At 42.8% G+C, this 13,324-nt stretch overlaps 1 protein-coding gene across 1 annotated transcript; it reads right to left on the bottom strand.

The window, feature by feature from the left end:
- Positions 1 to 8,791: 8,791 nt before the first annotated feature.
- Positions 8,792 to 13,113, bottom strand: HINT1 (histidine triad nucleotide binding protein 1). The gene is made up of 3 exons (XM_040580390.1): positions 12,941 to 13,113; positions 9,890 to 9,994; positions 8,792 to 9,130 (listed from the first exon to the last, which is right to left on the bottom strand). Exons 1-3 carry the CDS (start codon positions 13,049 to 13,051, stop codon positions 8,966 to 8,968), a joined length of 381 nt encoding a protein of 126 aa, XP_040436324.1. The 5' UTR covers positions 13,052 to 13,113; the 3' UTR covers positions 8,792 to 8,965.
- Between the last annotated feature and the right edge of the window lie 211 nt (positions 13,114 to 13,324).

Here is a 13,324-nt window from a genome sequence, read left to right on the forward strand (position 1 = left end):
ATCAAACATATAAATCTGACTAAAAGCTTTTCCTTCAAGATCTGCTTCTCATGTCAGCCAGAAAATTTGACCTGACTTGGCAGCAGGAACGTTGAGGTTCTCTTCAATGCAGGCAATCTGGCAGCAGCGCAGTACTGGTCTCTTGCTATCTAAACAGGTGGGACTGCTGTGCAGCAGTTGAAAGTCCAGACACTACTGTATAAAGGCAAACAAGAACTCATATACATTACATTCTGCTTTACTTCTTAAGTAACACATGTACATTTTACACATAATTTTAAAACAGGCAACCATCTGAGACAGGCACCAGCTCACACAAGTCTCAGAATTAAACTTCCTCTATAAACACTCTCCTATAAAATTAAAGCTTTAGGTATACTACATGTTGCACCATTTTAGGTTTGGGTTTTGTTTTTTCAGTCACCATCACTAATTTATCTGAGCCCATGAACATTATTAGTGTCAACATTTTCACATATCAAGGTCTATCAGCTGAGAAAATGGAAGTAAGCTCATTTCCATGTAACAAGGTTGAAAATTGCGCATCTGTCTTGAGTTTACACAAGGATTAAAAGTGGCTGACCAACACCCTAAGACAGTTGTAGTCCATCAGGGGATAAAAGGGGGGCAGAGGACATCATCCACACTTCTCTTACCATTTATATTCTGTAAAGCAAGAACCAATCATGCATTTTTCAGGGCTGAAAATTCAGTCTGTTCATAACAGCTCTGATTCTCTTTTGTTCCATTTCTTTTACTTTGGTGTTTGAAAGAAATATGTTCCACATTCTGATTAACAGTTTCCAGCCACTGATTTCTAATTAATGGTGGTTAACAATGAGCAGCTTAATATGGCTTTTCTGCCACTCTCAAAACAAAGAGTAAGATATGTCATAATTTCTACACAAATATACAAAGTCTTACAAATGCAAATTCATACTTTCAGTATTACAGGATTTCAAATGCACCAACTCTTCTCTCACATGTTTTTTGAGTTCAGCAATTTGGGCTTTTTGCTTTTTTGCCTTGTGACTTTCTTGTTGTTTCCATCACTTCATTTTGCACTTTCTTTGAAGATGTTTACGCTGCTGTTAATGGAACCACAGAGCAATGTTTGAAGGGACCTTTGGAGACTGTCTAGTCCACTTTCCAGCTCAGATGACAGCCAACTTTGAAGTCAAATCCACATTGCTCAGGACCTTGTCTAGTCAAGCTTTGAGCATCTCCAAGGATGAAGATGCCACAGCCTCTCAACAACCTGCTCCAGCATTTGCTTTTCCTCACTGTGACAATTTTTTCACTAATATCTGTTCAGAATTTCTCCTACTGCAACATCAGCCCATTGCTTCTCACCTTTTCCTTCTGCACCTCCAGAGGTCTGTCTTCTCTACAAGCACCCATTAGATAGCTGAAAACAGAAAGCCCCCTCCAAGCCACTCCTTCTTCAAAACAGAACCCAGTTCTCAGATTCTTTTTTTATATTGTGGGCTCCAGCCCTTCTCAGTAGCCTACTACTACTAGCATGTCTGCATCTTCCTTGTACTGGTGACCCCAAAACTGCACACAACACTCTGGACACCATCTCACAGATGTTGAATTGATGATATTAATAAATTCCCTCAATTAAGCTGCTGCCAATGCTACCCAGGGTGGGCTTGGCCTTCATTGCTGCAAAGGCATGCCATTGATTTTTGTTCAACTTGTCCACCAAAATTCCCAGACCCTGCTTCGCAAGGCAGCTTTCTAGCCAGCCAGTCCCCAGTGTACCTGTTGCCTGAGGCTGGTCTCTTCCAAGCACAGGACTCTGCACCCGACTCCGCTGAGCTTCAAAAGGTCCCCATCAGTCCACTTCTCCAACCTGTGATGTGCCTCTGAATACCAGCCCTGACCTCCAGTTTATCAGTCATTCCCCTCCCCAATATGGTGTCACCTGTGCACTTCCCAAGGGTATATACTCCATCCCATTTTCTATGTGACTGATAAAGACATTAAATGTTTAGCACCCTTAACATGAACCCCTGAGGAATGCCATGCCACTATTTAAACCCCTACATTTTGAGCCCACCGGTCCAGCCAGTTTTCCACTTACCTGGTAGTCTGCCAATCCCGTGTGTGTTTCTCCATTTCAGATAAAAAGAGGCTATGTCAAAAGTTTTGCCGGCCCCACACCCTCACTGTAATCACACCATTGTACAGGGCAATCAGATTGGTCAGGCACGACTTGCCTAGGTAATTCTGTGCTTGCCGTTACCCATCACCTTATCCTGATGGGCACCTGGGAATGGCTTCCAGGAAAACTGGGTCCATGATCTTCCCGGAGACATTGATTAGGCTGCCTGGCTTGAAGTTCCTCAAATCCACCATATCTTCCTTCAGGATAGCTGTGATCACCCAGTCCTCATGCCCTTTCAAATACCACAGAAAGGCTTCCCAATGACACTGACTAGTTCCCTCAGCCGTACATCCCACTCAGGCCCATCAACATCTGTGTATGTCTAGATTGCTTCAGAAGTCCCTAACTCAATCTTCCCTTACCCTGGCCTCCAGGCACACAGAACTAAACCTGACAGCAGACCTTGCCAGTAAAGAGCAAAAAAAGCTGTTGAGTAACTCAGCCTCTTCTACTTCCTTTGTCATTAGGCCTACCACCCTGTTCTTCAGCAAGCCTACACATTTTAGTCCACTCTTGTTGCTCAGGCAGCTCTAACACCCCTTCTTTTTTCCCTCCTCACCCACCACAAATTTCTGTTCCAGCTAAGCTTGGCTCTTCTACTCCACCTGAGCAACATTTATTTCTTCCATGAAACCATCCCCACTTCCACTTATGCACAAGTGCTTTCTGCACTTCAGTCCAGCCAGAGCTCCCTGTCCAGCCACATGGATTTCCAGCCACAACCCACATTCTGTGAACTTCAGGATGTGCAGCCCCTACGCCTAAAGGAGGCTGTTCTTGACAATCAAAAAGCTGTCTAGGGCCTCTTTACTCCCCACAGCTGCCTCCCATGGGTTCTCACCTGCAAACTCACCCAAGAAGCTGAAGTCCATTCTTCTGAAGATGAGGGTTATTGCTCTGCTACACACTTTCTCCTTCCCCGCAGTAATACATGGGATGAACTCAGGAAATCACTTTCCTAATATACTGATGAAGTGCTACTACTAGTCATCAATACAGCCCAAACCAAAACCTCTTACAAAGGTAAACATACCCATGTGAAGGTCTTAGTTTCATAATGTCCCTGCAACAGATACGACATTCTTCAAATTATGCAGATGGTTTCTGTAACACACATGGCCTTTCATTCAACTCTGAAGATAACGATACTAAAGATGATACAGATACGTAGCTTACCAATGTCCAAAATAAACCATCCTTACACTGAAAGTGCTTAAACGTGCAAGGAACCCATTTGTTTTACCAGGTTATCTCCAGAAAGCTCTGCTTTTATCCACAATTTTTGAAAGAGGCTAAGTTTGTACACAAATATAATTCTACGCTCTTGTTGTTCCCAGGTTCCTCTGCAAAATCACCACATCAGCCTGACCCTCACACTGGTGTGCAGCATCTCTTCCGGGACCAGGATGACAGTATTTTCCACAATTCTCCACGATAAGTTTCACTGGATATAAACAGGTGTCCTCATCACTGGACTATAGTCATGACACATCTTGTCTGGCCACAAAGCTGAAACTGTTCTGTTTGCACAGAAATAACAGAGGAAGGCCCTAGGCTAGCCTATGACTTAATGATAACCAGAGTCTCCACGGAGGCAGAGATGTAATCCACAGAGGTGCCTCAGGGTGAAGAATTGTACCATGCCTCCCACTTAATACGCATCTTTTGATCCAAAACTATGTCACAGCTGGAAAAGCAAATGCATGTTGTCTGCTCTACTGTGAATAAAATCAGAAGCTATTTTGTGGATACTGCTGAGCTGTTAAACAGTAAAAAACCCACAACAGTAAGAATCAAATGAGGGGTTTGTAACTACAAAAAAGGCAGCAATGAGCCAATTTATTGTATCCAGCATAAAACCAAGTGTCCTCACTAAGCTAAGATCCAATTTATGGGATATGTAATTTATGGGGTAAAGGCTTTGGACTAAAAATTAAATCAAGTTAAATCCTTTTGCAGAAATTATTGTAAAGAAAAAAGGCGGCACACTATCAATAAAAAGCAGTGTAATTTTCAACCTAATCGTTGAATGCATTCTAATCAACAGACTACAGAAAGGAAGACCTACACAAGTGCTGTGATGCTATTTGTCACCACAGCTTATTGGACAGACATACACACACACACCTGCATTATGGAAACGCTACAGAGAGGTGGATGAGCTCTGATGCAAATCAAGGCACTAAGCCTCCCTTGGCTTGCACTGGGATATTTCACAGAGATGGGCACCTAGCACTTGAAAACTCGAAGACTTTTCAAGTCTCCCATGCTCTACCACTAAGGAGGTGCAAAGAAGCCAGGAGGGAGCACAGCCAGGACAGCTAACCTGAACTAGCCAAACGGATATTCCATGCCACAGAATGTCATGCTCAGTGTATAAACTGGGGGGAGGTGGCCAGAAGCTGCCAAGTGCTGCTCAGGAACTGGCTGGGCATCAGTCAGCAGTTGGCAAGCAATTGTATTGTGTATCACTTGGGTCTTTCGCATTTTTTTTGCCCTCCTTGGATTTTATCCATTTCTCTCCCTTCCCTCTTCATTACAATTATTATTACTGTTATCATTATTATTATTTACTTTATTAAACTGTTCTTAACTCAAACTGTGGGTTTTACCTTTTTCTGACTCTCCTCCCCCATCCCACAAGAGGGTGAGCATGGGTGGTATCTGTGTGTACACACACAAGGAGCTGCATCATACTTCGTTGCTGGTGTTAAATGACAACACACAACTACCATTACAACAAAATAAAAATACCTAACTGTTCTGGAGTACAGCTCCAGCTGTGAGTCTCCTCTGTTACTGAAATCTCAGTTGTAGAAGACTAATTGGCACTTGACCTTGCACTGTATTGACACAGCCCTTGCAGGAGCGGTCTGCAAACTGGGACCATGCGCGGCAATCAGTTAGCTGAGGGGAATTTGCTCGAGCTTGTCTAGACAACAATTAACATGATGAGGCATGTTTGCAGAGCACAGGGGGGTGGGAGACGGATGGCGCCAAAGATGGCGCCAAGGAAAGGTAACACCTTGCAGTTAATTGATGGTAGTTAACCACCAATCAGGGATTGCCTGGTATGCAGTGCTTAGCTTCAAGAACCAATTAGTTTGAAAAGCGCAGCTTCTGAAAGTGTATAAAACCTCGTGCTTCTGTACAATAAATTGACATTTGCTTGCATCAAGCTGCGTCCCGTCTCTTCATTCGCCGCAAGCCCTTGCACAGGATGGTCAGAATTTCACATACACTTTTTTAAAAAGTGGACCCTTCAAAGTCTTCCATGTCTCTTTCAAACGCATCCTTGTTAATCATTCCTGAAGATATCAAGCTTTTTACCTCGTTCAATTCTTAAGGAACATGCAGCAGATACAAACAGAACCTAAATACACAGAGGGTTTGAACACAGCCATGCTCTTGTTAAGAGTAACCATTACTTCAAGCCAAACAAAAACAAACATTGCATAACATTTCACTGTCTTGAATGCTCAAGTATTCCATGTTGCTGGAGACATCCTTTTAAGTAGTCAGTTTACTCTTTGCATTTTTCAACTGTGCTGAGGACAGTGAAGTATTCTTAGACCAAGCTCATCCTCTATGTGCAATTCCCTCATAAAACCTGAGTCCTTCTCAGTCCATAGTCTTCCCAGTTTCATACCGTACCTTCTGTGTAAGCTTTGCCTTTTTTTCACACCCTCAATTGCCATCACTGTGGATGTACCTTTACCAGAAAAACATTAGTAAGCAGTACAGATCAGTAGGAGTCCATCTGTAAAGTTAATGTGAGAATCCTAACGCAGCCATACTACACACGTTTCAGCATTTTGGTCAAGCTCTACTTTGGACACACAGACCAAATGCCTATTTGTGGCTGGAGTAATTTGGTCTGTCCTGGCATGCATCTTCCAGCTCAATTCAAGAAGAATCCAATCCACACAGCCCAAGACAACACCAAAAACACAGCCAAATTCACTTTGAAAGAACAGTCCTGATCCAAATTAAAATACTGAATTGTACATACCTCTTCATTACTGCTTTTTAAATCCTTAAAAAATAAACAAATAAATACAGGATCCGTAACATTTCTCTAGCAGTAATTTTCCATGCTTTCTCAGCGGATTATTGTTTAATATCCATTTGTTGTCCAAGTTGAATATCAGTGGTATTATTCGCAAGACATAATCCCGAGGCCACGAAAACTTAAGAGTAACAATCCAGTCTTCCTGAATTTATAAGCCTTATCTAGTTTCTTCAAAATTCCCCTTATTGCTTCCCAACATACTCCCCACACCATCCCTACCTCTGCAAAGCAGGAACATCTTCCAGATACATCAGGGAGTTTAGAGACACAACAGATGTTGTCTAGCTCAACCATTCAGTTAGGCAGACACAAACACTAGAGCACTGCAGTTTCTATCTACTTCAGGCAAATCATTTCCACCTTCTGCCCATGAAGATTAAATAAAGGTGAAGTCCTTGGGTTGCTTACAGGCTTTTGTCATCTACCTACCTTTGATTACTTGGTCAAATAGAATTAACTAAGACATCTTCCAGTTGGTGTCTCAGATCTATCAGTAACGTAGAGTTGAAGGGCTACATAGGATAGCCCTACTTTCCCATATCCATCTCCCTGAGGTTTTTTTATATCTAAGATGAAGTTTGCCATCTCCCCGTGATGCAGCTAACATACCTCACTTTGTAACTGGTCTTAGAAACTATAGGACAGAGCAGCTGTACAGTAACAGACTGCAACTCAAGCAGAAGGAAATTGATGGCAGGGAGCCTGAAGTCCACCTTTTAGCAACTGACAGTGCTCTTAAGAGCTAGAAGAATAGAAGAGGGCAACTAATATCCAGTTCTCCCATTTCCTGAAGGTTCAGTGATCTCCCAAGAGCCACAAATTTGGGAAAAGTTTTCCTTCAATTATATTTTTCCCCACATTGGGTTCACCATTGTCTGACAGGTTCTTAAGCTCAGTACTACTTCTGCTCTCCTGGTTTTCAAGGTACTGCAGAAGTCATCTGAAACTGAACCACAATTAACTGGTTAGCAAGCTCACCTCGTGGATACCTCTACAAAAATTCCATAGTTCCCCCCTCACTGGGAAGTCTTCTTACCTTCCTGGAACATGTACATCTGCAAGTCAGATTCCAAGTAAAACAACAAAAGCTTTACCACGTTACTTTCATACAGGGTTCAGCAGTGATGCAATTAACTTCACCAGTCAAGCTTTAATTCACAAATGGCAGTGTTGGTATAAAGCATACACACAGGGAGAAAAGAAATCAGAAGAGTGGTAGTATACACATCACATGCCCTCTGCCACATTGGGTGACAATGGGTAATCTCAAAATCCTGAAGTGCCTTTCATGAACTTGTTCTAATAGCACATTTCCCAGCCATAAACCTTTATTGTAGCCCCGCTGTACCTGCTAGTGCTACCTCATTCTTGTGATACACATTCAGCTGTCTACTCAGGGATGCTGTACCTCTGAGGCTTGGGTGGTTTTCTTCTTCAATTCTGTGCAGGCCACCCAGGACAGCTGTCATGTTATCACTACAAGGCCACCTTTTTATTCCAAACTCAGCGACCAGCCGCCTTCAGAAGCGTTAGCTTTTCCAGTTGAAGTCATGTCTTAGGGTAAAAGGTTCAGAACCTTCTGATAGACTTATAAAATACTTTCAAGTTAAATGAATTCAAGTGTCTTCACCAAATGCCCAAGTTTTTATCTGAATAGAAATTGCAACCCCCACATTTCTTCTCTAAGCTCCTCTGGTGCACACAACCTGTTTTTCTTCAGGCATTGGCCTAAAGACTTCCAAGTATCTTCCATCATAAAAACTGATTAGCTGAGACTTCTCAATTTTAACAGAAAAAACAGTTGCTTTACATTTACACTGGCAGACACATCTGTAACCCTAACTTGAGGAAAATTCATTGTCTTGGAGATTTGATGACATGTGTTGCATAAACAACCGTATACAGCAACGTAAAGAAACTACTAGTCACTGAAGGACGAAGTCTGCCCAATATAATCTGGAATCTAAAATGTATACGTATTACATCATGCTGCTTATAGGCCAAGATGAAATGCCTTGAGCACCTTACAAGGCCCTACAGCCACAGTTCAGTAATTTCAAGTCTTCAATTCCATCAAAATGGCAATGTAGAAGTAAATATACCAGTGTTCTATGAAACTACCACAGATGCCATTAAGCCTATTGTTCTATCTCTTCTCTCAGAAAGATGGGGCCTTGTAATGCAGCCACTGACAGAGGACTCCATCAGGAGCTGTACGCTTCCAACACATTGCACTATATTGACACAACGTTTGCACAACACATTCAGAACTTCACTTAAAACACTTCTGGAAAAAGTTTTAGCAGCAGCCTACCGGCTTCATGAATATTTACATATCACATTCAAAAAGCTTATAAGTTTTCTTCCCAAAAGACATGAAAGACTGCTAAGCAGCTGCCTCTTCAGGTTTAAAATGCCCCAGCAAATCACTATCTACAGAAGATAATTAACAGCAGACTGAAACACACTACGTACTTAAACTCTGGAGAACACCATTTTAATGTGCAGAATTGTTTTCATTAGTAAGGCACACCAGACAGAGACGATTCCTGCATGCTAAATCTTTATTGTGCGAAATGTTGTTCAGAGTGTTTATTACCCTTCATAGACACACATTCAAAAAAACCCAACATTAATAGTGGCTAGATTGATGGACAACATCTTACATCTATTTGGTGGTAATTTGAATGCATGCAGTTAACTCCTGTGGTGTAAAAATCTTAGCCAGGAGGCCAGCCCAACTGACGACCACCCAGAACATGGAGATGTACGTGATAGACAGACTGCCCACCCTCAGGCCCTTCATTCACAACCATCCGGAATCCATTGGTCAGGCCCAGGTTAGCAGCACACTTCTTGCCAACAATCATTAAATGCCCAAGAAGCTGGAGGTGAAAAGAAAAAAACAAAAAACAAAACAGAAAACACAAAAAAGGGGAAAGGGCAGGAAGGGAAGGAATGAGAGCAGAAAACCATTCAGATAAGCCAGCAGTAAGCTAATTCTTAGAAATTCAGTCACTGCTCTTCAAATTTTTGTCTGCCTGCAACTGACACTTTCCAAGAAAATTATTTTGACTATACATAATATTGGGGGGGGGGGGAGGGGCGGGAGGGGAAGCTATAGATTTTTTTCAAGCTAGAGAGTAAGAAACTACAGAAGTGTCAGAGAAGCTAAATTTCTCTTTGTTAATGCCCTGTTACTTCTTCAGACATCATTCTGGTAGGAAAGAAACTTTATTTTATCATGTAAAGGTTTAAGAAAAAGTATCTTTGAACCTGATGCTTAAAGTTACAAATGAAATAACCTAGTACCTCTCAGCTAACCTTCACTTTCTTCATCTCTGACCCACCAAAAACCCCCAAGCCCGGATTAGAATAAGTATTACTGCTGTAAACCATGAAAACAAGCATGAAGACTGTACTGCAAAGTAACAATGCGTTCTGCACTGCAGTTACATTTTGCTTTATATCACTACCTTTGCTGGAAAACCTTAACTCCACTCCCATTCTGAGCTACAGGAAAAGGATTATAGTATCGGAAAACTACTTTGCCACTTTGAAATGTCAAGAGGAAGAGGGGGAGAATCTAGTAAATTATGATTAGAGGTACAGTTTGGTGTACAGAAAGCTTTTAGAGTACTTACAGATTCATCAGAATCTTCTGCTTCAGATAACCTCACAATTGGCTTCTTAGGAATCACTAGGAAATGTGTTGGAGCTTGGGGTGAAATATCATGGAACGCAAGGCACTGGCGGAAGAGCAAACAATTAAAACATAATTTACTTCAGAGAAAGGCAAGAGTTTAAGCAAATCAATATGCCCCTCAACACATACTTAAGCAGATTATTAGATACCCCAAACATAAACAGAGATACTTATTTTTCTTGAGTGACATATTATTCCAATTTCTTTAATTTCTAAACAGAAAACACCTACTTACCAAGACCTGCTGGTATAAAAAAAACAATGATTATTCTGTGTTACATATTATTTAAAAGCTACAGCCTTCTCAGCAAGTTAATATGCAATTTGGTTCATGATTACTTTTTCCACATATGCATAACAACTAAGAGAGCTGATGCAACACGTGTCTATAAAATGTACATTTATGCTTATTTCACTTTTTTAACAAATCAAATAGCAAACAGTTGCTAATCATCTTCAGTTACGTCTGGAAGTTGCTTTGGTCAAAGATAACAAGGCAACTTCAAAGAACATGAAGTTATCCAATTGAGGCCGAATTACATTTCCATTCTCATTAGCACCAAGTATTTCAGAACAAGATTATTTCAAAATAATGTATTACAGCTGGCTCTACTTCAGACATTCTCAAACAAGCATCACTTCTGAAATATGAACACCTACCTGCACTAAGTAGTTGACTCCCAACTAATTTTATGCAAGTACCAAAATTATTATCAATGAGAAACTGTATGCAGCACCTAACTACATTAAATAAATCTCAAATCAGGCACTTTGAATAAATGAGGGAAATAGAAGACAATGCAAAGGAAGAGAAAAGGAAGCTATGCCTCTTCCTGAAAATGGCCAACCACAAACCAGGACTTGCTACTGCAACCACCACAATCTGCAGATGCCCACGCTGAGCATGCACTCTGCCATTGCTAACCAAAAGGCATCTCTGACTTACCCATCACATTTAACAACAAAACATCTGGTAGTTACTGGCTGAGTTATGTCACAAAGAGTATGTACTTATAAACATATACCTTACATATTTTGAAGAATGTATTTCCTAGACGCTTTCAGTAACTTGTGAGTCAATAAAGTCATTTTTCTATGCGAATATACTGCTTTTTAATTCTACTGAGAACAACCGAGGCCTTTGTCAAAAGTATAGGTAGTGAAAAGCCGGAACTTTACACACACTAGCAATGTCTTATCTTGTACTCCTCCAATCTGGCCTATTTCAAAGAAGGTAACGTCCAGTTTGCGATCTCTGATGAACTGCTTGTTTCTCCCAGATAAGGGCGGTAAGCAAAGAATGGATGAATAAAAACTAATTTGCAGCCAATTAAGTCTTGCTTTCAGTTGATCATTTTGTAAACAGTTTCTCTATTCTATGTGGTCCAAATAAATGCAGAATGCAAACGGGAGCAGAAACTGGTAGCAAACATTTTTCTATGGGACAGAGAGGAGAAGTAGTATTGAACAAAAGCACAGCCACAGAAAGCCCATGACTATATAGTAAAACAACCTTAACTTCAGGAAGTTTAGATTCAACTAGAACAAGGTCGATAAGACTTAATTCCAAAGACCTTGTACTTTTCAGTATCTCCTTTTCTCTGCAAGTCCATTAATGATTAAAAGCCCTCCTCACATTTCTCCTTGTAACATTTCCAGTCACCTCAAAGAAGACCTTCATAGAGTCAACAAAATTAATTAAACGATCATCCACTGTAGTCAACTAAACTCTAAAAGCAGTTCTACATTTCTTCAAAGTTTACGGTAAAAATCAACTGAGATACTGCAGGTAACTAGTCTCCTAGAAAATACTGTGAAGTAACGCAGTCAGAGTAGGTTGCATGTTCTTAAGTCACTCAAAGTCAATGGTCTGATTCTCAACCAAGTGCAGTGCTCCGGTTACATTGCTGTAGCCCTCAGAGCTGAGGAAAAAGCTCTTGTAGCCTTGACCCTAGTAAAGAAAGGATGCACACGCTCACATAAATACAGGGCAGTAACGCAAGTATGATTATTTGGAAAGCGGTGAAAATTCCTAAGATTCTTGAAAGCAGACGGCAGCTGCAACATTTCTATATTAAGAAAACACTGCTCCAAGCTACGCCTAATTTTTAAGCAGACAAATCAGACAAACACCATCTTTAGTCTGTATTCTACACTGCAGATAATCCTATTTCAAAAGCAAAAGCCCCTGTTAATGTTCAGTATTTCAATTACACCAAAAAAAGGCTTATACTGAATACTACTTTAGCTTACATCTTGGAAACAGGAGCTGCATTTTTTCATAAGCTAAACCATTTCACTTAGCTCCTAGCATGCTGTGGTGCACCAACATCACTGAACGCTACCAGTCTCACCTCACCACAGAAACCGGTTTTGGCAGCCTGCAAGATTACTTTTGTGAAGAGCAGAAAAAGCTGGAACTCTAATTTTTTGCTTTAAAAATCCCTCTCAGAGGTTCATAACCAAAGCCTAGCAGGCACAGCTGTATCACCTCCATAATGCTCGAGAGGAACATTTAAGACCTACATTTCTGACGTGCAAAAGCACATAATTATGGTGCACTGTTTAGCCATACATGCCCGCAATCCACACGGAGACTTCCCTGCGGGTGGCTAATCTAATGGTTCACGACTGCCCTCCCACGCCAGACGCGAGAGCCCCCATCCCTCGGCAATGAAGTCTGGACGGGCGACCACGCCGCACCGCTGCGACACGCCGAACGCCAGAGGCCCTCCTCCACCCGCTAGCCGGTGACACAACGACGCTGAGGCCGAGGCCGGCCGGGCAGCACCCGCCGCCCTGTACCCGCCCCGGCGCCCGCCGCGCCGCGCACCGGAGGAGACGGACGCCAGGGAGGCCGCAGCCGGTAGCGGGGAGGCCCCGTCCGTCCCGCCAGCCCCACTCCCGACCACCTCAACGGCACCCTCGCCCCGGGCAGCTGCGGGCTGGAGACAGCTGCGGGCAGGGGGCGGCCGCACGCCGCCCGCACCTGCTCGTCCTCATAGATGATGTTGGCGGGGATCTCCTTGCGGATGATCTTCCCGAAGATGGTGTCCCCTCCAGGGCGGGCAGCCTGCGCCTTGCTGATCTCATCAGCCATGGCGGCCGTCCGCGCGCGCCGCTCGCCTCCCGTCACCCCCCGCGCTTCCTCCCGCGGCCACGCCCCCCCAGGCGCTCATTGGGTCCACAGGACACGCCCGGCAGTGCCCACCTCGCGATTGGTATTTTTTCCCTGTCTTTTTCGTTTGTCCCCGCCCACTCATCTGTCGCGACCTCGCTGACCCGGTGTGCTGTGGTTCAGGCCGGCGCGGAGGGCCGCGATGGGCGGTGCGGTGCCGTGATCCCCGGAGGGATTAACAGTGCTGGTGGGGCG

Source organism: Falco naumanni, chromosome Z (genome assembly GCF_017639655.2).
Source record: "Falco naumanni isolate bFalNau1 chromosome Z, bFalNau1.pat, whole genome shotgun sequence".
Taxonomy (NCBI): domain Eukaryota; kingdom Metazoa; phylum Chordata; class Aves; order Falconiformes; family Falconidae; genus Falco; species Falco naumanni.

What these genes read in the sequence shown, in the direction of transcription:
- HINT1 (XM_040580390.1), bottom strand. Translation starts at nt 13,051, where the DNA reads ATGGCTGATGAGATCAGCAAGGCGCAGGCTGCCCGCCCTGGAGGGGAC. An exon ending in TCATCTATGAGGACGAGCAG is followed by an intron (nt 9,995 to 12,940) that starts GTGCGGGCGGCG and finishes CTCTTCCGCCAG; the next exon opens with TGCCTTGCGTTCCATGATAT. An exon ending in CAGAAGATTCTGATGAATCT is followed by an intron (nt 9,131 to 9,889) that starts GTAAGTACTCTA and finishes TTTCACCTCCAG; the next exon opens with CTTCTTGGGCATTTAATGAT.